At 40.4% G+C, this 25,522-nt stretch overlaps 1 protein-coding gene across 1 annotated transcript in view; it reads left to right on the plus strand.

The window, feature by feature from the left end:
* Positions 1-25,522, plus strand: part of LOC308280149 (major histocompatibility complex class I-related gene protein-like) — a gene marked incomplete at both ends in the record, with an annotated part of 30,802 nt that continues 5,280 nt past the window's right edge. The window contains 6 exons of the mRNA XM_080720410.1: positions 1-49; positions 724-981; positions 1,694-1,972; positions 2,812-3,132; positions 4,425-4,518; positions 22,192-22,263. Of these exons, the coding sequence (XP_080576536.1) occupies positions 1-49; positions 724-981; positions 1,694-1,972; positions 2,812-3,132; positions 4,425-4,518; positions 22,192-22,263 (1,073 nt within the window). The remainder of the gene's footprint in view (positions 50-723; positions 982-1,693; positions 1,973-2,811; positions 3,133-4,424; positions 4,519-22,191; positions 22,264-25,522) is intronic.

Consider the following 25,522-nt stretch of genomic DNA (forward strand, 5'->3'; position numbering starts at 1 on the left):
ATGAAAACTTTCGCTGTGTTGTTCCTCTATTTTTACACCACATCTGCCGGTAAGAGTTTAACTCAACTTATTGTAGGACAGGTTATTATTAGGCTACAACTAACAACAGGTCACATGGGCATTTTGATATTTGCAGATTTGAATTGTGTGCTCTGTGTTTATTAGTGCGATTTTTGAGATATGCTATTACCATTTCCACCTCCCCTTTAATTATAGCCCCTTTCGATACCCCAACTGTATAGAGTCTAGACCATAGGTAGGCCGTGTCTTTAGCCTATAGGGCCGAAAAGAGCCAGGATACGATAGCCTATATGAGTCATAATGCAAATGGCGCAATTAATTAGTGTTTGCATATTTGCAATACGTTTCTGTGATATCACACAATTATAACCCACTATAACCTATTATTATTTAGGCTATAGATATTTTCAGAATTTGAAGCAATTATTTTCACAATGTTTCCCTGGGTGTGCATTTGTAGTCTTCATAACTTTCTTTAAATACTGAAAAACCTAATAATAACCTAAAAAGGGGTAATGATAATAATAATAGGACTAATGACTAGATACTTATTCTACCATTATGTTATTAAAACATGCTATGACTAGACTGCACTGATTTTAAAGATGTGATCATGATCACACAAAAGTGCTAAAAATCATCATAGGCTAAGAAAATAAACTATGTTTAAAAACAAATTCAAACATTTTTGCTCTTTTTCAGCGATTCATTCCTGGAAGTCCATTGATACAACCAGCACTGGTCTGAGTGAATTCCCTGAGTATGTGTCTGTGGACCTCCTGGATGATGAGCTGATGGGATACTTTGACAGCAGCATCAACACCTATGTGAGCAAACAGAGCTGGATGGAGAAGCTGGGACAACAGTATGAGGAGGAGCAGACAAATATACTTAGAGGAGCTGTACACATCATGAAGCACAACCTTGGAGAGGCCATGAAGCGGTTCAACCAATCAGACGGTAACAGTAACCTGAAGCTTTACTGTATTCATTGATGTTCTCCCTCTCTACACGCACACTGCTCTATGACTAGTGTATGTTAATATACTGTATAGACTAGTCATGTATGTTAATATATTGATCTGGTCTATAGCAGTGGTTCTCAAAGTGGGGTCCAGGGACAACCTAGGGGTCCTCGAGTAGCATCAAAATCAGTTTAACAACTTTAACCCTATATACATTGGCTATTTGAAAATAGACGATCTACAAGCTCACAACACGTAGTGATTTTATAACAAAACAAATCTTGTACAAGATATTTTCCTAAGGGGGTTCGCAGCTAAGTACCTATTTATTTGGTTTGAGAACCACTGGTCTGATAGACTATTATGTTAATATATTTTACTGTGTAGACTAATGTTAATACTATGATGTAGGCCTACTGTATAGACTAGTTAATGTTAGTATACAGTACAAACATAGAGTAGACTTTGAGATTGTGTGTGTGTGTGTGTGTGTGTGTGTGTGTGTGTGTGTGTGTGTGTGTGTGTGTGTGTGTGTGTGTGTGTGTGTGTGTGTGTGTGTGTGTGTGTGTGCTCTTTTAGCAGGATGTGATTTAATTCACTGTCTCTGTCTGTCTGTCTGTCTGTCTGTCTGTCTGTCTGTCTGTCTGTCTGTCTGTCTGTCTGTCTGTCTGTCTGTCTGTCTGTCTGTCTGTCTGTCTGTCTCTCAGGTGTCCACGTCTTCCAGTACATGTATGGTTGTGAGTGGGATGATGAGACTGGAGAGACTGAAGGTCTTCGACAGTTTGGTTATAATGGAGAAGACTTCCTCTCATATGACCTGAAGACAGAGTCATGGGTCGCTGCAAAACCACAGGCCTTCATCACTAAACTGAACTGGGAAGGAAACACAGCTTTGATGGCACACTTCAAGTACTACCTGACCAGTTACTGCATTGAATACCTGAAGAAGTATGTGACCTATGGGAACAAGACTGTACAGAGAACAGGTACAACATGATGTGATGGAGTTGTACTTAGATAAATATGTTAAGATGTTGTAACATTACTATGAGAACAACAGAGAACTGGTATAACAACATGATGGAGTTAGCAAGGTTATTATACAGTAGTTAACTACAACTAATAATAATAATAATAATAATAGCTGGAATTTATATAGCGCTTTTCTGAGTACTCAAAGTCGCTTTACAACACTAAGTGTGTGTGTGTCTGTAAGTGGCAGGTAAAAACAACAACTAAACTAATTGACACAAATTAAAAAACAAGGATTCGCAAAAATAATTAACCAACTGCAACTGTATTGTGTGTTTACGAAACTAACTAAAATAAACAAAATTATAGAGAAAATGTCCTTAGTTTTAGTCTTTAACAATATTTCCTACTTAAGAATAATATTCTGGACCAGGATATATGGATATGTATGAAATCATATTTTTCAGTATTTTCAGCTGGACCAGTATTCATTAAAACACTGACTGTGTGTGTGCGTGTGTGTGTGTGTGTGTGTGTGTGTGTGTGTGTGTGTGTGTGTGTGTGTGTGTGTGTGTGTGTGTGTGTGTGTGTGTGTGTGTGCGTGCGTGCGTGCGTGCGTGCGTGCGTGTGCGTGCATGTGCGTACAAGAGAGAAACACACTAATATAATACATGATTAATATAATCATGTTAAAATTCACTCTCTCCTCTCTCTCTCTCTCTCTCTCTCTCTCTCTCTCTCTCTTTCTGTCTCTCTATCTGTTTCTCTGTGTTTGTGTGTGTGTCTCTCTCTCTCTCTCTCTCTCTCTCTCTCTCTCTCTCTCTCTCTCTCTCTCTCTCTCTCTCTCTCTCAGAGCTCCCCTCTGTGTCTCTCCTCCAGAAGACTCCATCCTCTCCAGTGAGATGTCACGCTACAGGCTTCTACCCAGACAGAGTCATCATGTTCTGGGCTAAAGACGGAGATGAGCTCAGTGACGAAGTGGACCATGGAGAGCTCCTCCCCAACGCTGATGGAACCTTCCAGATCAGTGCTGACCTCAACGTGTCTTCAGTCAAACATGAAGACTGGAAGCATTACAACTGTGTGGTTCAGATCTATGGGGTCAAAGAGGACATCCACACCAGACTGGACCCAACCCTGATCCTGACCAACCGGAAGAAACCAGCTGATGAAGGTAGACATGAAACACATGTTGTCACAGTTAGACGTTGCCTGTCTCGTCTATGTTTTTTATTAAAGGACAACTTTGATTTTTTACAACAATTTTAGATTGTAATTAGAGAAAAGAAAAAGTGAGTGTTAAAATGTTTTCATTTGCTTCGTTCTACTGTTTTATCGCGTTTACGGTGCCAAAATGTGGGGCATGTATACGCATGGGGGCATGCGTATGGCGGCATGGGGGCGTACAAGTGGCTAAATATGTCTTTTTAGACCCAATAAGCCAGCAGTTTTTTTTTATTGCTATTTACAGTAACACTTCTAGCCCGCATAAGTCACATCCAACCATGAAAGGTTGCGTTATATCTTGGGAATGGGCTTATTCTGTGTAAAATGACATATTTAGCCACTTATACGCATGCCCCCAACCACTGAAATAAGAATCTCTAAAACAATAGAAAGAAGTAATGAAATAATTTTAACACTCATCATTGATATTCTTTAATTACATTTTTATGTTCTAGTTTCCATAGTTCTATGTTCTTGTCTTTCCCATCTGTACAGTATCTCATTTGTAATCACCTGTCATGTGTATAATTATTAGTGTTGTTCCCCACTCAGTCAGTCCTTGTTAGCTTGTGATGTCTTCCAGTGGTGGAAAAAGTACTAAAATGTTTTACGCAAGTAAAATTAAAAGCTGCAATCAAAATAACCTAGAGTAAAAGTACAGAAGTATTGGCATCAAAAGTTAACAGTACTCACAAGTTATCATGTCTAAAAAATCTTTAGAAAATAGCCAAGTTTGAATAGGGCTAGTTCTCAAATAATTGTAGTGAAGTAAAAGTACTATATTTGTCTCTGAGATTCAGTGGAGTAGAAGTAAAAGTATAGAAAAGTGTAACTACTCCAGTAAAGTAAAAGTAAATTTGTATTTAACTACAGTACTTGAGTACATACTTAGTTACTTGACACCACTGATGTATTTTTCTGTTCACCTGTATTAAAACTCTCAATCATGGGTTTTGATCTGCTACCTGCCTGGCTGTCCTGCATTTATGACGTTCTCACCACACTTGCATGTGGCACATGTACTTGTCCTTCATGCATTTTGTTTAATTTCTATTTATTCTACCTGTTGTTCTCCTTGTGGGGGTTTGTGGGACTTATCCAGTTACAGTGAGTTGTGATTTTATGTCATTTTGTGACACTTCATGGTAAACATAATAATTATTGACATTATTTACACATGTGAAATGTTTCAGAGGTGATGTTTAGATGTGAAAGGTCGTTTTTAATGTCTTGATTCAGGAGGATCTTCCAGTGTCCTCATCTTTGTGGCTGTGGGTCTGATTGTTCTCATCGCTGTTGGTGTTGGTGTTGCTGGACTGCTGCTGAGGAAAAGGTGCAAACATGGTGAGTTCGCATGGTGACACATCAATACTTCTATATATAGCAGTGGTTCCCAAATGTTTTAGCTGGAGACGTAAAAGTTATAGATGTTTGTCCAGGACCCAAACTAGTGAAAATAGCAGATCTGCAAGCACACAACGCATGCTGCGTTGTCAGCTTGTAAATTGGCTATTTTTACTACTTTCTTAAAAAATATATATTATTATTCAAGAACTTTTTAACTTATTTTATTTAGATTAAAAAATAAATAAATGTTTTGAAATAATAAAGGGATATTTACTGGTGACACATTAAAAATGTGCCCGCCACCCACAAATTGGTCCCGACCCAGTGTGTGGGAAACAGCTACTTGAATAATAACTAGACCAGGTCACCTGGTTCTGCCAGACCCGCAATGAAAACTTGTAGATCGGCTGTTTTGACTAGTATGGCACTGAACTAACACATGAACACACAGGATTGTATAGGCTGAGCAGCTGGAAATGTTTGTGAGCTTGTAGATGGGCTGAGGAATTTATAGTGTCAGCAGCTCGTCAGCCAACTCAACTCAGCTGGTCCTGTACAGGTGACGGCACTCAAGGCAATCAGCCGAGCAAGGGAAGGGAGGGGCAGATGAGCAGTCAGAGGCAAACATAATACAGTATCTGGCTTAAAGTCCTGTTCGCAATTTGGTGTTAGGGGAGTTTCTCACCTGAACTGAGTCAGTGGGTCCCTAGACATGAAAAATCACCGAGGTGCTCGTCCGCCATAGTGCCACGAATGGCGCAATGGCCAAATCAAATATGGCTGCCATCGGCTATGATGAAAATCCAACTTTTCTGTTTCTGGGTGTATATGCACATGTAATACCTCTATTTGGACTAATTGTGGTGTGGGGAATTCATTTCTGATATTGTTTTGACCATTTTGGGTGATTTGGACCTCAAAAGGTTATGGTCAAGGTCATTGCTATTCCGAAGACCGTGGGCCATAACTTGGCCATTGTTAGGAGTAAATACAGGTGCAGTAGGTCTAAATCAACTAATGCTGACATGTATAATTCATTTCTGACATTGTTTTGACCATTAAGGATCATCTTGTCTTTGAAATATCAATGTCAATGCCATTTTTTAAAACCGATTTTGTTCATTACTTGCACTTTTATAGTATTTTTTGTAAGTTTGTTCATATTTTATAGTAAGTTTGTTTTGTTTATAACAAAAGACATACTAGTGAGAAATACAACAAGTAAACATCCACATTTAACTTTAAAGGTTGTTTTAAATGGGTGTTTAAATGAGCAAATAAGACTATTTACGAATAAAAGTGACAAATAAAATCACACAACAAAAGCACACACAAAATTAAATAACAATTTCCCTCAAAGTGCACCATATTGTGATTGTGTGCATCCAAGTTAGTATGATGTGTTTTTACAGGATGGATTTGCTATTGTTCCATGGCAAAATATGATGCACCGATATCCATCAGCAAGGCAGCCATATCCTCGAGAGTCGAAGTGTTCCTTGCATCCATCCATGTTCCATTGGTTCTAGTCTTTCCTCAGGTTCCTTGGCTGTTGCAAGCAGGTGGCAAGACTGCATGCACTAGAAAGGTGCCTTGTTGGTATCAGCAGTTGTACTTCTCTGCTACCAATGCTGTGTCTTGTTCTGTCAAGGTCTTTGCCTCTCCAAAGTTTGTTAGATATTGTATTCGGTCAGAAGCCATAGCTGCATGCTTAGTCCCCACCTGGCCCATGCAGTCATCTCCAGTTTCCAAGGCATATGTCCCCTGATCACTGTCTTGGCTAGTGGTGCTCCAAGATGAGAGACTGCTTGATGCTGTAGAAGCATGTGCCGCTGCACACCTAGTGCCATACTGCTACCAGATCTACTTAATCCCCAGTGCTTGGAAGTATCACTACGACAACTCTCTGGGGTCCACTCATAATCCTGGCGACCCATTATTCCCTCCATTAGGTTAGGCCGGGTTATGGGTAGGTTTAGTTATAATAGGGCCAGTTGACTCCACATGTACCAGCAGCTTGGTGACAGCCTCCTCAATCTAGTTCAATCTTTGGGATCTCTTCACCTCCAGCCCCTTTTGCATGGAGCCACTCATCATCATCAGAGATAACAGACGCACCCATCCCTCATCAACTTTACAAATTCTGGGTGTCTGAGGAGAACACACAGCTCTCCAGCTGTGTGTTCGGAATATGGTGTCCATTCAAGCTTGTTGTGATGTAGGTAGAACGGCTGCCTTGGAATGTGAAGGTTCCAGGGTCGATTTCTGGCTCCTCCTGCTTATTTGTCGAAGTGTCCTTAAGCAAGACACTGAACCCCTAACTGCTCCCGGTGAGCACCTTGCATGGTTTCATGGTGTGAATGTACAGTATGTGTGAATGTGTGTGTTAATGGGCGAATGTGAGATACATTGTACAGTGCTTTGGAGAAGAGCGCTATATACTGTAAATGCAGTCCATTTACCATTATCAGCTCTGTTGTCTCTGTTGATGATGTCGCTAGTGGAGAAGAGATCCCAGACATCTTGAATAGGATTGAGGAGGCTGACACCTGGTGCATGTTCAGCCTCCATTATAACTAAGCCTATCCCTAACCTTCACTAACCTAATGGTCAGAATAATGGGATGTCGGAACTATGAGCGGACCCCAGAGAGTTGTTGTCTCCTTCACATTACTGCTATATTACACCCCATATTTCCAAGCACTGGGGATGAAGGAGATCTGGCAGCAGTATGGCTCTGGTGAGACTCACTTCTACTGCATCAAGCAGTCTCATCTTGGAGCACCACTAGCCAAGACAGTGATCAAGGCACATATGCCTTGGAGACAGGAGATGACTGCATGGGCCAGGTGAGGATTAAACATGTAGTTATGGCTTCTGACCGAGTACAATATCTAACAAACTTTGGAGAGGCAAAGACCTTGACAGAACAAGACACAGTATTGGTAGCAGAGAAGTACACCTGCTGAGACCAACAAGGCACCTTTCTAGCGCGTTTCTTGCCACCTGCTTGCAACAGCCAAGGAACCTGAGGAAAGACTAGAACCAATGGAACATGGAACAGGGCATGACATAAAGGCTTGTCCTGTTGTCCGGGACAAGTACCCATACTATGGAGTGGAGGGAGCAAGGGGGGTCATTAGCCGTCCTTTTGTTATTATTTCAATGTATGACATTTTTATCCGGACAAGTGACTTTTGTCCCCGGACAAGTGAATGGGAAATATACTTGTCCAAAGGACAACTGCCTCAAAAAGTCAATGTCAAGCTCTGATGGATGGAAGGAGCACTTTGACTTTAGTACACTCCTGCCATGTCTGAAGCAAGACACTCGACACTGATGGAGTTCTGTGCATCATATTTTGCCATGGAACAATGACAAATCCATCCTGTAAAAACACGTCATACTAACTTGCATGCACACAATCACAATATGGTGCACTTTGAGGGAAATTGTTATTTAATGTTGTGTGTGATTTTGTTGTGTAATCTTATTTGTCACTTTTATTCGTAAATAGTCTTATCTGCTCATTTAAACACCCATTTAAAACCCCCCTTTAAAGTTAAATGTGGATGTTTACTTGTTGTATTTCTCACTAGTATGTATTTTGTTATAAACAAAACAAACTTACTATAAAATAGTAACAAACTTACAAAAAATACTATAAAAGTGCAAGTAATGAACAAAATCGTTTTTGAAAAATGGCACTGACATTGATATTTCAAAGACAAGATGATCCTTAATGGTCAAAACAATGTCAGAAATGAATTATACATGTCAGCATTAGTTGATTTAGACCTACTGCACCTGTTTTTACTCCTAACAATGGCCAAGTTATGGCCCACAGTCTTCGGAATAGCAAAATGACCTTGACCATGACCTTTTGAGGTCCAAATCACCCAAAATGGTCAAAACAATATCAGAAATGAATTCCCCATACCCCAATTACAGTAGTCCAAATGAAGGTATTACATGTGCATATACACCCAGAAACAGAAAAGTTGGATTTTCATCATAGCCATATTTGATTTGGCCATTGCGCCATTCGTGGCACTATGGCGGACGAGCACCTCGGTGATTTTTCATGTCTAGGGACCCACTGACTCAGTTCAGGTGAGAAACTCCCCTAACACCAAATTGCGAACAGGACTTTAAGCCAGATACTGTATTAACACAGGCACACTGAGGAAAAGAGGGACCGACCGACCGACCGACAGACCGACAGACCGACAAAGCCTTTTGTAGGCCGACCCCCTGGGTCTGGCAATAATAACAATAACAACAACCTGATATTTCACTTGTATTATTTTACAGTGTTTTCTCTAACTCAATCCTAATAGCCTTAATCTTTTCTTCTCTTGCCAGGATTTACTCCGACGAACAGTAAGTGAACACAGAATCTTTATAATGAACATGAGTTTCTCCTATTGTTCATACATGTACAGTATGTATGTTATTTGCTGTTGTCTCAATTCAATGTAACTTTGTACATTTGTAGCTGAAGAAGACTCTGGTGGTGCCAGTGACATGGCTATGAAGACCTGAAGCTCTGTTCAGCCTCCCACAACCTGTAAGAATCAATGTCAGAGTGCCGTGTGTTGTGTTAGCCTGATTTCAGACTCAGTCCGCTCAGAGAGTGGGCGGGTCTATGGGCTGGAACCAGGCTGGTGTTGTGTTATTTCTTTGTAAACCTCAAAATAACTTGCAGTAACTTGTAGTCTGACCTTTATTGCAGAGTTACAGAGAGTGACAGAAAGAGCATGCAGGCTCGAACCGTCACTCTCTGTAACTTTGCAATAGAATGTTGACAAAGCAAGATATTATGTCTATCTACTTTCTACTTTTTGATCTCAGTTCAGCCTCTAAGAGGTTGGAGGTGCTCTACTACCTTTTGATCCTGACTCCATGTATGACAAGATTTCAGTCTGATCAGATCGCCATTGATTAGTTCCCATGTGTGTCTGTGTGTGTGTCTGTGTCAGGAGCAGAGCTTTGGAGAGACAGTGAACAACAACTCGTCATCCAGCCGCACCTGCAGTGAAAGGTCTGCCCAATGCATCTCTGTGGCCTCTTGTTCTACTTTTAAAGTAACGTACGTGTGTGTGTGTGTGTGTGTGTGTGTGTGTGTGTGTGTGTGTGTGTGTGTGTGTGTGTGTGTGTGTGTGTGTGTGTGTGTGTGTGTGTGTGTGTGTGTGTGTGTGTGTGTGTGTGTGAGAGAGAGAGAGAGAGATGAGAGAGAGAGTGAATTTTAACATGATTATTGGATAGATGCATTTTTACAAATGTTGTGCTACATTATTTTGCTATTGGACTTCTATGGTTGTAAATTCAGTGTGACATCTCTAATACAGTTTGATAAAGAAGTGATCCGTTTCACATAATGTGTTTAAGATGAGGCATTTAGAATTTTGTCTCCATGAGAAACACTGTGATACCAGTTGGTCATTTATTGAAGACATAATCATTGTGTTGTCAAGATTATTGTGTAGCTTGACTCTGTCGTTCTCAAGTCCATCTTTTCTGTTTGAATGAGTTGGAGAAGTTGTTTTCATGAATATCATTTGTGTTGATTTCGATAAGACTTCATGAGCTAATTCATGCTTTAAGCGACGTTGTTTCTAAACAGACTGGTGAAAGCTTTTCTTGTTATAATGTAGAATAGATATCTGCCCAGTGAGCTTTACATCATAGTCACACTTTAATGATGCTTGTAAATATTCATATATTTAATAAAATATTTCTTTCAAAACCATTACTGCTTCATTATTACTAGCTACATTAGTGAAACAGTCCGTTTCTTAAGACCCATTAAGAAGTCTTCATTCATGATATATTTAGTTGTGTACTTTAGTCGTGTACTTATTTATTACATTAAACATACTTTGATTCCTACGATGATCCTTCACGGCATGCAGTTGATAACACAGAGACAAACAGAAAAATGTAATGATACTTTAAAGATCCTCTCCAGGCATGTAATATATTTTGTATCTGAGTTTTCCATAGTAAGAAAAAAGGGGGGGAAAGCACATCTACTATTAGTTATTCATTGAAAAATTATGGATCTATTAATGTTAATAGCCTTGTCCACTGAGGAAACAATTCAAAGGAAATAGTATTACTCTTTTCTCTAAATTTCTCTAAAAACGTGTTTTTTGAAAAATGAGACGTTACAGAAGATATGCTTTCCCGCTGAAGCATCACATGAAGTGACGCCCAGCACCGTTTCTGATTACGCCGCCACATTAGGACCTGTTGCCAGGGTCTGTTAGAGACTGAATGGTGGTGTAATTATCACACTCTCAGCACAGAGGTTCCATGTTAAAATCTGCATTTCAATGTAATTTTACTAACTGTAAAATACCCTACTGTATAGGGTATAGCCGGGCAAAGATGGGTCTTACATTGCTTCATCAAATAGCCTACATTTCTGTATAGGTCTACCTACTTTTTGAGTTTTAATGGCTAGAATTGTACATTTGCCAATGCTTGTAAAGCAAGCCTGATAAAAGTATCAAACACGCAAAATTCAACAGAACACAGGAAAATGCATCTACTCTGTTAAAATGTTTCTGGGGGAGGACCACCAGACCCCTCGCTTGGAGAATTCATCTATAGGAACACAGGCTCACAGTACTGGCCTTTCTGAATTACAGTGTACTGTACATTCTTTTAGGAACTTGAGTATTTTACATTTTCAATCTCAGAGCCTGAGCCAAATATTATACTACAATTATTTGAAATCTTTAGTTACTTTGTAGATTTTACTTATTACAAAACATGCATTAACCTGTTCAGCCCTATTTTTAAACTTTGGATATTTTCATGGTCAATCTACAAGCGCATAACGTGTCACGACGCGCTGTGCACTTGTAAATCTGCGATTTTCAAAAGAGTTTGGAAGAGTGGACTGGTAGATGTTTGGTACATGGGAGCATGGTTCGAAACCTGAGGTGTAGTTGCATGTTGTTCCCACCATAGGGCGCAATACACAATACTCTCTATATATATTCAGAAACTGCATCCAATCTGTAATGTTCACTTCCTTCCAGGTTGTTTGCTGAGAACAACTGTGAACAACTACTGGTATGAAGAAACACAGAATAATCATGTATTGTTGATTATTTCCATAATAGATATAGGCCTACATATACACATTGGAGTCCTGACCAAAGAGAATTCAGTCAAGTTTAGTGTTGTGAAACCACTAGGCCCAAACAAAGCCTGTTGCTAATGCTATAATTAAGGAATGGCAGAATTCTATTTTATTTTTGTGCTTTATTGATGCTTCTTGATAGAGGTGTTCCAAAAATACTTTAGTGAGAAGAATACTGGTTTGTTAGACCGTCATAGGTTTTAGGTCAAATGGGTCAATTGCATTTCTGAACCATTCCCTCAGTAAATGTGGTAATGTGGTCCGCTAGCCCTGAAAATGACAGTCATATCTCAAGACCATCATGTTTCGGGGCTAGTGGATTTTATGTATGTTGACCCACCTGTCAAAACAGCTGAATGGGTGCACCACTGGCTGTCTTGTGGGTGCCACTGGGCTTTTATTGAAGATCTGCACACAGTATGGTAAAGATTTTGACATCAAATGCCATAATAAAAAGTATAATGATCGTGTGAAGCAGAGAGGACAGGAAATTATCTTTCTCTGCTATTTTGTCCAGTGTGTGTGCTGTGCGTGTGTGTGTGTGTGTGTGTGTGTGTGTGTGTGTGTGTGTGTGTGTGTGTGTGTGTGTGTGTGTGTGTGTGTGTGTGTGTGTGTGTGTGTGTGTGTGTGTGTGTGTGTGTAAAGAAAAGGAAAGGAAAAATGGTCTAGCACTGTACATTATTATAAGACTTAATTTTATCCTTCAACTCCTTGTTTATGCCCCAAAATACATAGCCTACAGGTTTTGTAACAATTTATAGCAATTGAGGAAATATTACACATTAATTGTCAAATGTTTAGCCATGTTCTAATCATGCATACTTTACTTAAAACCATTTTTCAAAGGAAATTGTAGGACCCGCCCAGCAAGGATATCTGACCTGATGTTCAGGCCTCATTCATACAGGTAAGAGTAGCATGTTGTCCACCTCCACACACAGACACCACTGTCCCAGAAGCCAGACAGTATTGGCTCCCTTTAAACAACTTTTTCATCCACGGCACCTATAGGCATATTGCAAATCGTGCACTTTTTTAAACTTTCAGCATTGTTAAGTATATGCTATGATGTTTATGTTCAGATATGGAGGGAAGTCAAATTTGACCTCTGAGGACTGTGAAAGGTCAGATCCAAAATGGCCACTAGACGAGTCCAACTTACGTTTTGGAACCAAACACTGTAAAATAAAAAATAAAAATAACGTTATCATTTACAACTTAAAATTGCCGGTGCCCTTTCATTTGGTGATACTTTTGAGATCACCAGATCATGAACATGCATTTAGGTCAATGTACAAATTCACCCACAAATGAGAAATCAGTTAAAATTAGCAAATGAACGCTTGCTTGCTGGCGTGTACCTGTGGTGAATTTAGTTCTTTAATTTGAGCTTGTCAGTGTGTTTGTTGTGACCGATGGTGGTATAGTTATGTATAATTTGTGATGGGTCAGACTACTGGGAAGGTCAGACTGGAGCTGTTTGATTTGACTGTAGAGAAACAGATTGGCACCAGACTGAAAAAGACATTAATAGAGAGTGAAAGAAAAACTGTATGTATATTAAGAACCTAGAGGGTTTAGGTGGTACTGGATATGCAGCTCGGCAAATAAAAGGTGAATTGATCCCAGTATATGACTGGGGACAATATCACGATAAATTAAATCTCCATGATACGATTATTGTGATAGTTTTTTTATCACGATAAACGATAATATCACTTATCGTCCGATCCCTGATCTGATCGTATATTCACAGGGAAGAAACAACTTGAGTTTTGAGAAGGACATTGGACCAGGCCGACAGGTGAGGCCTTGCACAGAGATCTTTACTTTGGGTCATTCCAGGCAAACTGCCAGCAGAATGCTTCCCATACCCCGGCCCCAGCAATGTGCTGAGGTGTCCCTGAGTCCATGGTCCTCTGTTGGCATCCCCTTCGGGATGAATAGATCTAATTGCTTTCTGTGCTTCCTGGCCTCTCTAGAACATTTGGTCCAGTCTGTTTCAATTCCAATTAAATTCAAAGGAGCTTTATTGGCATGAGAAAACATAGGTTTACATTGCCAAAGCAAGTGTCAAAATAAAATAAAATCAGTTTCTCTACAGTGGAATCAAGCAACTCCAGTGTGATCTTGTACATTTGAGTGATGTCTGTCTGTCACAAGGGCAAACACACTGTCAAGAGAATATCTGTTTCATTATAGGACAGGATGGAAATAACTTTATACTTTACTGTTAACCACTTTTACACCTGCAGTTCACCCCCAAAATCCTATTGATTACTCATGCCACAGAGACTTGAGTTCAATAATGTTTTTTGTATTTGTCGCATTCCTAAGACAATTTGACCCAAATGTGTCCCCATCTGGAATCAATGGGGGTAAATTTACTATTATAAATTGTTTGTCTTAGGAATGCGACAAATACAAAAAATATTATTGAACTCAAGTCTCCATGGCATGAGTAATCAATAGGGGGAAAAGGTAATTTAGGGGGTGAACTACACCTTTAAAGGCAACAGTCTTCAACAACTAATTTGTTTGAAAATAGCAGATGTTTTTAAGGTATTAAAACGTCTCTAACTTGTCAATTTAGAAATGTACAGGTGATCTGTACTGTATGCGCTTAATGTATACTGAACGTTGATTTGTTTACTTTTGAGTGAGAAAACAATGGTGAACATTAATTAATGTTTACTGTATATCTGTCTGGGAAAATCGCGCTCTTTCGAACAACCATCATTTCGGCCGGAGGGTTAGCGACTCACTCCACAGAGGTTAGGGTTAGTGTGAGGGTTAGAGTCGAGTGTCGGAAAGATGACATGTAGTAACAGCGACATGCTTCCTATCTGTCTAATGATTTTGTCTCCCCAGATTATGGATGCTGTCAATTGGTGCCTCTGCATACCCGTCATCTTTGATGGCGCTCATCTGTGCCGGTGTGCCCCCCTGACCTCCCGCTGCCCTGATCATATAAACAACCCAGTTGTACTCTTCCTCCCTGGAAATCAGGAAACACTTCAAGCTCAAGACCGCCTCTCTACTCAGCCCCATCACCTATTTAAACCACCCAGCTCTGATACAGCTTTCAATCTACAGTATGGAGAGAGAGTGGACTGCTCTCTTTTTCAGACCTACAGTATACTTAGAGGGCTCATTTGCCTCCTTCGAAGATCTCAGTGCCAAGTTCAAGATACCCCATTCCCATCTGTTTTGTTATTTTCAGTCCCGCGACTACGCCCGTACCCACCTCATACCTTTTCGTCAGTCCAACAGGCTCAGTGGTTCACAAGATACTCTGGCTCCCTAAGGCTGCAATCAGACTGGAACGCACAAGTTGAGTGAGAGTTGTGTGGGGGAGGCGGGGGGCAGAGACAGCACAATGCATTGCGGATGGAAGTCGAGTGGTTTGAAGTCTAGTGCGAGTCGTGAGCAAGTTGGACGCAACCACACAACACCACACGACTCGCACTCGACTTCAAACCACTCGACTCCCATGCGGAATGCATTGCGCTGTGCCTGCCCCCCGCCTCCCCCACACGACACGCACTCGTTTTTGTGCCTTTAGGTCTGTAGCCGGCCTTAGGCACAAGGCAGGATCTCTACGATACATGATCTTATATCATCAATGAAAGTGCTCTAACCTCTGCTCTTACAGGGGTTAGAGGTAAATGGGAAGCAGAGCTTGAGCTTGACTTGGCAGATAAACAGTGGGAAGAGGCAGTACTAAGGGTCAATAAGACATCCTCATTTGCTCGCTTAAATCGAATCCATTCATTCATTGTACAAAAGCCAGACTTAGCAGCCTTTTGCAGGGACGAGCGATACCTGTGAAAGGTTCAGCTCATCACTTGCTAATCATACCCACATGTTCTTCTCTTGTCCCAAGCTGGCTGCTTTCTGGTCAAATGTTTTCGACATGCTGGGCATTTGACCCAGAATGATCATAGAAAGAAATGCTACTTCTCTGAGGCGAGTGCCCCAGATACCCGGACGCTATTGTTTCCCCATTGTATCTTTGTTATTATCCCACTTTCTTTATGTTGGTTATTGTTTCTGTGTTGTTTTCCCTTTCGTAGTTCTTGTTCTGTTTGTTGTTTTGTATCTTCTTTGGTCATGCCCAGTCCTGTCTGTGTCTTATAAAAGTGAAAACGATATACCGACATATAGTCCATAGGCCAGACCCCTCATTTTCCTATATTAGAGGAGGCAAAGGTTGCATGTGAGTTTTGTATTGCCAGAATTTGCCACATGTCTGTAGTTGGAATATGGTATGATAGCAATGTCATAAATTAGCAGCTGATTAAAAATGGGTATACTGTATGGTGAATGACATGATTAAGCAACTAATGGGTCGATTTGGATGGTTCTGCTATCAAAGTATAGGTTTTCTGGGTTGCTGAGTTCATTTATGAGCTAACTGAAGCAATTCAATGTCACATGTTCAAGGTCAATGTCAAGGTCGAGTTCCTCTAGAACAGTGTTTCCCAACCACTGTCCTGCGGACCTTTGGTGTGCACTTTGAGATGCTTTGGTGTTCCCTTTGAAATTTGAAAGTGAAGTCACAATTCTAAGTTAAGTTCTTTGACCCCAGCCCTTCCATTGGATGTTGACAAGAGTTTTCACGTAATGATTGAAACATTGATTACAGCCTGAATGCTGAAACAGTCAATATCTACTGTCAATATGCAAATTAAAAGACAACATACTGTACTAGGTTGGAGAGAATGTTTCTGTTCTAATTCACATACATGACCATAAATACAGTTTATTGAACATATACTGTAGTTTAACAGTGTATATAGCTATACATACTGTAGTAAACTGAGTGATCATTGTACTGTTACAACCATAGGCTCACAGACAATAACAGTAATACTTATGTACAGTTTGACAGTAGTTTATCAGACCGAGTGATCATTTTAATGGGGGGGGGGGGGATTGGCGCAGAGCTTGTAGATCAGCCATTTTCAAATGGGAAGAATGTAGACAGGGCTGAAGTGATGTAGCCTATGTTTTGTGATATGATAATCCAAATCTACAAGTAAATTGTTTTCAAATAATTGCAGTGGTAAAAGCATAATATTTGCCTCTGAGATGCAGTAGTTGTACATCTGGAATGAGTAGCCTAAATCTACTTAGTTACTTACTTTACACCTGGCAGTTGCACTAACTACGTGTCAAAAAGGGCATTAGATGGAGCTCTTTGTCACATAATGTTACATCTATACCAAGCTCCTAGAATTGGGCAGCCATGCAAGTGTCAATTAACTCTAGTCAATTTAGCAGGGTCTGAAAGGGGGCGGGACTAAAGAAAAGGAGGAAGGAAGTCAGTCTGACAGTGAGAGAAACAGGTGTAGGTGTAAACAGAGATTTTTATGAATTCAATAATCTGTTAAATGTTCCAAAAATGAAGATCCAGGGATAATAAATATCAGTGTGGATATATCAGCAGGTCTGTGTGTTTGGAGCTGGGTTTTCACTCAGTATTTCTACCATAACCAGCTAACATTAATAACTACCAGATGGACTGTGGCTGGTCAACTAACACAGCCTGGAGGAGAAGAGAGTGTGGGAGATATTTCAACAGGTTTCTGAGTGAGTATGGACACTATCTGACAACTGTAATGAACATCTGTTGAAAACAGAGAGCCAGGTGGGGTGCAGTGCAGAGGGGACAGACAGACAGACAGACAGACAGACAGACAGACAGACAGACAGACAGACAGACAGACAGACAGACACTGGGTTGTCTAGAAGGGTTCCCAAGCCTCTTCAGGCTGGGACCCCCCCTAAAATAATCATTATTTGAACTGGGGACCCCCCACCTTGACAAGCATGGGAATTATAGGAGTTGAGGCATTATATTTAGTTTGACTCTGTTCGACATATAAATATTGTGCAACAACCCTCGCACTGCGGGGCGTTGTTAGCTTGTAGATTGGCTATTGTTACAATGCTGGCCTCTTTCTTATGTATTATTTGAGCAATTTGGTAATATAAAGGTCTTAATTTAGCCAATAAACTGTAACTTTAGAAATGTGCAGATACCCTGTATAGGCCTATACACTTATACTGTATGTTGATTTGTTATAGGACTTTTCTCCCTCTCCCTCTAAATGATGTTAGAATCATTTAGAAAAGAGAGCAGAGTGATTCTCTGTTGCTTTTCTCTTTTTCCACTGTGATGCTGCTTTAATTATGTTTAAACAGTGTGTTCAGTCAGTCAGTCAGTTGGATGTTAGTTGTGGGCTCGCCTATAAGGCGAGCACACTTTAGATGTTGTCATTATTGTGGGCTCGCCTATAGGCGAGCACACTTTAGTTATTGTCATTATTTATTTCTATACTAGATCAAGTAGACCAAAAACTTCGGTTCCGTTCTACTCCTACATACTTAGTGAGAAAATGAAAATAAAAACATCAATGTGTTCAGTTTACAGTGGCGAAGTGTGCTATTATTTTCTATAGCAATCGGCCAAATGGTGGCGCTGTAGGAAGCCTTCGAAAGTGCGATCTTTGAATAGGTATAGCTCATGCTGTGTTTGAGGTCCAGCCATGAAACCTGTATACACTTATGCGTCTCCTCATGCCGAACAACTTTTACCCTAACTTTTGACCTCTGACCTTTAGGTCTCCCACAATTCGGAATAATATGAAAAACAGTAAAAATCTATCTCCTCCTGGATTTTCTTCGTTACGCGCACGAAACTTTTTTCACATGAACTTTGGACCAATACGGTCAAACTGTCTTCGCGGATTTCTTTTAAAGTGAAATATATTTTTTTAATAATTCAATCAATATTGCGGTTTTATGTAAATTATTCTTCGGCCTCTAAATCATACATGCAAAGTTACACGTTCATGGCATTTGGCAAAGATGTAGAGGGTTAGTCAAAGTATCACTGAAACCAATTTTATTCCAATCGGCCAAAGGGGGGCGCTATACGAAGCGTTTGAAAATTCAAACTTCAAACGGGCAAAAGTCATGACTCGTTTCGTTTTAAGACATGCAACTTGTTACACGCGTGCTTTGACTCAAGCGGAAGACATCTGTGTCGTTTTTAAGTAAGCTCCGCCCTTCGATTTTCCGCCATTTTGAGCAGTTTGTAAAACGCGTAAACCCGCTTTTATTCTGGAATTTTCGCGTCACATGCACAAAACTTTTTTTACGTGAACTTTGGACCAATATCTAAAGATCTGTCAGATCGGATTTCTTTAAAATTTAAACATACTTTTTAAAATAATTCAATGAATATAGCAGTTTTATGCAAATTATTCTTCTGCCTCTAAATCATACATGCAAAGTAACATGTTCATGGCATTTGGCAAAGATGTAGAGTGTTAGTCCAAATATCACTAAAACCAATCTTACCCCAATTGGCCAAAGGGGGGCGCTATATCATTTTGAGCAGTTTGTGAAACGCTTAAACCCGTTAGGATTTTTTTTGCAATTTGCATGATACATTCTACACACAATCTAAGGACCTTTATCTAATATGCCTATGAAGTGCGCACACACAAAAAAAAAATAATAATAATAAATATAGCTGGAAGCAGCGATAAAGTGGTCAAAGCCAAAAACACCTCAAATCATGAACACAGCCTGCAATGTGCCTGAAATTTTGCAAGCACATTCCCAATAGGTCAAGGAACAGATACCACCCTTCTCACATTGGCCTGTTATAGCGCCACCAGCGGGTCAACTTTTGCACAACACATTTTTGGAACAAAATGGACCAATCTTTGACGTCAGTAACGTCAAAGAGAGCACTGCCTGCGATCTTGACATTTTGTACTTTCATATCCAATGTTTTCCGGCTTGAAGCGAGCCCACAATTGTTTCGAAGGAACAATATTTTCTAGTTTATCTATCAGTCATATCATGCATACTGTAGACGGGAACTTCGGTTCCTTTCTACTCCTACATACTTAGTGAGAAAATGAAAATAAAAACATCAATGTGTTCAGTTTACAGTGGCGAAGTGTGCTATCATTTTCTATAGCAATCGGCCAAATGGTGGCGCTGTAGGAAGCCTTCGAAAGTGCGAACTTTGAACAGGTATAGCTCATGCTGTGTTTGAGTTACAGCCATGAAACCTGTATACACTTATGCGTCTCCTCATGCCGAACAACTTTTACCCTCTAACTTTTGACCTCTGACCTTTAGGTCTCCCACAATTCGGAATTATATGAAAAACAGTAAAAATCTATCTCCTCCTGGGATTTTCGACGTCAAGTGCACAACACTTTTTTCACATGAACTTTGGACCAATACGGTCAGATTGATCAACCAGATTTCTTTTAAAGTGAAACATAATTTTTTAATAATTCAATTAATATTGCGGTTTTATGCAAATTATTCTTCTGCCTCTAAATCATACATGCAAAGTTACACGTTCATGGCATTTGGCAAAGATGTAGAGGGTTAGTCAAAGTATCACTGAATTTTATTCCAATCGGCCAAAGGGGGGCGCTATACAAAGCGTCTGAAAATTCAAACTTCAAACGGGCATAAGTCATGACTCGTTTCGTTTGAAGACATGCAACTTGTTACACGCGTGCTTTGACTCAAGCGGAAGACATCTGTGTCGTTGTTAAGTAAGCTCCGCCCTTCAATTATCCGCCATTTTGAGCAGTTTGTAAAACGCGTAAACCCGCTTTTATTCTGGAATTTTCGCATCACGTGCACAAAACTTTTTTTACGTGAACTTTGGACCGATATCTAAAGATCTGTCAGATCGGATTTCTTTAACATTGAAACATGCTTTTTTAAATAATTGAAACAATATTGCATTTTTATGCAAATTATTCTTCTGCCTCTAAAACATACATGCAAAGTCACATTTTCATGACAAAATAGTGTAGAGGGTTAGTTCAAATATCACTGAAACCAATCTTACCCCAAATGGCCAAAGGGGGGCACTATATAATTTTGAGCAGTTTGTAAAACGCTTAAACCCGTTTTTATTCTAGGATTTTTTTTGCAATTTGCATGAAACATTCTACACGCAATCTAAGGACCTTTATCTAACATGCCTATGAAGTGCACACAAAAAAATTATAAAATAATAATAATAAATATAGCTGCAAGCAGCGATAAAGTGGCCAAAGCCAAAAACACCTCAAATCATGAACACAGCCTGGGATGTGAGTGAAATCTTGCAAGCACATTCCCAATAGGTCAAGGAACAGATACCAACCTTCTCACATTGGCCTGTTATAGCGCCACCAGCGGCTCAACTTTTGCACAACACATTTTTGGAACAAAAAGAGAGCACTGCCTGCGATCTTGACATTTTGTGCTTTTATAGCCATTGTTTTCCGGCTTGAAGCGAGCCCACAATTGTTTCGAAGGAACAATATTTTTCTAGTTTAGTTATACTATTGGTTGGTTGTAATGTAATTATGTGTAAACAGTGTGTTCACTCACGACACTCAGTCAGTTAGATGTTAGTTTAGTTTATACTATTGGTTGGTTGTAATGTGACAGATCTAGGATCAGATCCTTGTACTCCGTACTATTGGTTGATTATGGTGTTGTCAGTGGTTTAACGGTGCAGGATATTTAGAACAGATGTAATTTTTATAAGTTATGAAGGTCGGGGAATATTATATATATACAGTGTATTTCTCTTTGAAGAGCCGAGTAGCCCTCTGTTTATTTTTCAGGAAGAATAACATAATTTACGTCAACACCTCGTTAAAGGTAATATTGCTTCTAGTAAGTGGAACACACTTGTAAACATAGACAATTGCGCAGTGAATTATAACTCAACAAGTGTTCTGTGCGTGTGTATATCCACCACAATATAAAATATATTTTGTGTGTGTGTGTGTGTGCGTGTGCGTGTGCGTGTGTGTGTGTTCATCATTTTGTTATCAGACTATTTGACTAAAACCATGGCTGTGATGAATGAGTTCATCAGAGGGACATCACATGTCAGATGTTTTGGAGATGAAGCCAGAGGACAGACTGAGATGTAAGGCCAGGGCTCCACCAAAAAGACGGCGTTGTGCCGTCGGCGGCGCCACGTTGACGTCCGACTGGCTCCACTGAACGTGAATTTGTTGATATTTCAATCAAGCTTATCAACTGACCACTGACCACTGACCACCATAGTAAATGGCAGCAGGACGCTGATTATGACTTAATGTGAGTTAGTTGTTGAACTTCTTTGAACACAGGGGTACTTTAGAGCATTGGTTCTCAAAGTGGATTCCAGGGACCCTGACGGGTCCATTTGGTTCCATTTGTACACTGTTAGAGTTAAGAGGAGACCTTGAAATTTGAAAGTTTGAGAAACACTGCTTTAGAGGCACACTCGGAGTCACTCACAAAGGGCCGTTCTTCACCCAACATTCTACAGGGGGGCACTAAACTATAATAACCTTCCCCACCACCCCACTGGCCCTGGTGTGACCTGGCCCTGGTGTGAATGAATGGATTATAAATATCACTGTGTGCATTGGTTACCGACCTATGACCTTTGTGTTTGACCTTCAGGGTGGATCCACTCGATTGGGATCCTGATGCAGAGAACTCCACCTTCTCTACTAGACACACAGTAACCAGAGGGTAAGACTAACATCAGCACCTAACGCACTCTAAAAGTAGCCTTCCACCAAACAGACAAGTAAAGATTACTACAAACTGGCAGTGGAATGCCGGTAAATCAGTCGGTTGGAAGGTTTGGGGGGAAAAAGTTGCTGAATGCACCTGAGACAAACAGACCATGTACATGCTTAAATGATTTGAGAAATGCTAAAGATAATTACTGCACTGCAGGGTGCTCAGGGCATGGGCACAAGGTTATCTGTATTTAGACTATTTTGGTGTATCATATCTTTAATTTAATGTTAATTAAAACAAACACTGCATATCTGCAGCAAGCGGCAGCGCAATTGAGACACAGCCATAGCATGCCTAATTCAGGCCGAGACCACCTAAAATAATCCTATTTGAACTGGGGACCCCCCCCCCCAAAATGATCCTATTTGAACTGCCCCACCCTGACAAGCTCTTGGAATTGTAGACAGTTTGACTCGGTTCCACAGATAAATATTGTGAAAATATCAGAACTTGTTGATCATCTATTTTCACAATGTAATGTAATGCCTATTTCTTAGTTTGGGAACCACTGGGATAGGCTACACAGCACTTAAGCCTTGCACATCCACAAAGTAATCCTATGTTTAATCATCTTCATTTTTACTTGATAAAATCTACCCTCCCTGTAACACTACTACATCAGGGGTCTTCAACGGTTTTCAGCCCAAGGACCACTTAGCTGAGAGAGAGCTGAAGCAGGGACCCCTCAGACTGATAGTGAGCTGAAGCAGGGACCCGCTAGCTGAGAGAGAGATGAAGCAGGGACCCCCTAGCCTGGCTGAGTTACTAGGGCCCAAGGTGGAGGGGCCTTAATTATTTTATGCTTTAGCTATTGAGAAATAGCAGATCTACAAGCTCACAGCGAGGTAGATCTGCTATTTTTTACAAGTCGTGGAAATGTGTGCAGGGATCTTCATATATGGGCATACAAGGGATTCTGGGGAATACCGATATAAGGACTTTTACATAGGTGATGTCACCTGTGATATCACCTATGATGTCACAGTGACAAGGGAACCAACCCATAGACTGTAAAAATGTGTACTGACTGACGGAGACAAGCTGCGAGATTTCTTATGGTAAACTGCGAACTTCAGTCGCAATTAAATGTGACCCATGGTTGCAATTAGTTGATTGTAACCCTTTCTCTCTCCACTCCTCTGTCACTCAGGTTGAAGAGGGCATCGCTGCATGTCTGGCTGACATCTCACAGAGGACGTTTTCTTCTCGCCACCTCAAGCTGAACCCAGACAAGACTGAGCGTCTCTTCTTCCCAGGTAAGTCATGCCCCATGCAGGATCTCTCTGTTTCCATCTCTTCCACAGATAAATATTGTGAAAATAGCCGATCTACAAGCTCACTTGTGTTATGCCAGTTGATAACTAGAGGCAGATCTTTCGTCCTACTCCTCTCGCCTAATACTCCACGCTGACAGGTATGTTCATGCAGACGCTTGGCAAAGCCGGATGCACCGCTGTGGATTCAAACCCACAACCTCTGTGGTGGTGGATGGTTGCCTCTTTCATGTGTAATATTTGGCCAATTTGGTATTTAAAACGCCTTAAAAGTCATTACATTTTAACTTAAGTAATGTGCCGATACCACTGTATACACTTTGTGTGTTGGTTTGTTTACTGTTGAGTAGGGATGGGACGATACGCAATATTATCGTTTATCGTGATAAAAAACACTCAGGATAATCGTATCGTGGAGATTTAATTTATCGTGATATCGTCCTCCATCATGCACTGGGATCAATTCACCTTTTATTTGCAGAGCTGCTTATCCGGTAGCCTACCACTTAAACCCTCTATAATTGGTAAAAGGTAGGTTTTTTCACTCTCTATCAAATGCCTTTGCCAAAAAAATAGCCGATCTACAAGCTCACAACGTGTCGCAACGCGACACGTTGTGAGCTTGTAGATCGGCTATTTTTTGGCAAATGTTCCACCCCAGAATAATGGATTTTGATTAACACGATAATATCGTAAACCGAGATTTATTTTGTCACAATAATCGTGATATGAAATGTTCATATCGTCCCATCCCTACTGTTAAGTGAGAAAAAAACATTTGGGGGCCCGGCTGGGGGTCCCGACACCCAGTTTGGGAACCACGGCTCAGTAATATTGTAAGGTTCAGACCCTTCCTCACCCAGGAGTCAGCCCAGCAGGCCAGCTCCTTATCCAGACCTCAGTCTTATCAAAACTACTGCTAGTGAAACTCTCTCCTCACTGGCCCTCCCAGCATGTTTGTGCACTGAAACCCCAGCAAATGCAGCATCCCTGGTCTTCAACCAGACAAAGCTTTCACTCTAGGACAACATCAGGGACAACGCTCCACACGTCCCAGACTCTTCTCCCTGTCCTGCTCACAAACTGAGGATCTACAGTAACTCCCCATTGCAGTAGAACTGCAGAAGTAGAACTGCAGAATCACTCCTGACTTTCCATCGTAGTCTGAAGAATCTTCAGACTCCACCTCAGCCCGTAACTTGGGGTGGTCAATATGGTGATAAATATTGCTGAGACGATACAATATCTCCACAATATTCCTTTTCAGAGATATCGTATGTATCGTGATACAATGAGGGAGCCTTATAGAAAATCCTGTTGAATTGTTAATACAGAGATTCATTGCAGAATGCATTTAAACCTACATTTTGGTCTAAATCAGTAGTTCTCAAACTTTAAAATGTCAAGGTCTCCCCTTAACCTTGACAGTATAAAAATGAAACCTAATGGACCTATAAGGGTCCATTTGGTTTCATTTGTACACTGTCAGAGTTACATATTTGTAAGGGTCCATTTAGACCTCCCAAAAGGAACCCATAGTGTCCCTGGACCCCACTTTGAGGATGTAGATGGTTGTACTGTTAAGTAAATTGAAAAATAACCATAAAAACCAACATGAAAAAGAATCATAATGAGATTGTGTATTGTGATACAGCTTGGAAGAATATGTGATATTGTATTTTTCCATATCGCACACCCCTACCCGTAACACTTCACTCTCCCTGTAACCCTGTGGCTGCTCCAATAACACAGTAGTTCTATACAAACTGGTCAAACATTGGCCAAATTGTCAAATAATATAAGAAAGAGGCAAACATTTTGAAAATGTCCGATCTACAAGCTCCAAATCCCTCGCAGCATTTTGAGCTTGTCGTTCAACTATTTTCACAATATTTCATATCTCTGGAACAGTCAAACTAAATGTAATGCCT

Source organism: Nannobrachium achirus, assembly GCF_963921795.1.
Source record: "Nannobrachium achirus genome assembly, chromosome: 24".
Taxonomy (NCBI): Eukaryota; Metazoa; Chordata; class Actinopteri; order Myctophiformes; family Myctophidae; genus Nannobrachium; species Nannobrachium achirus.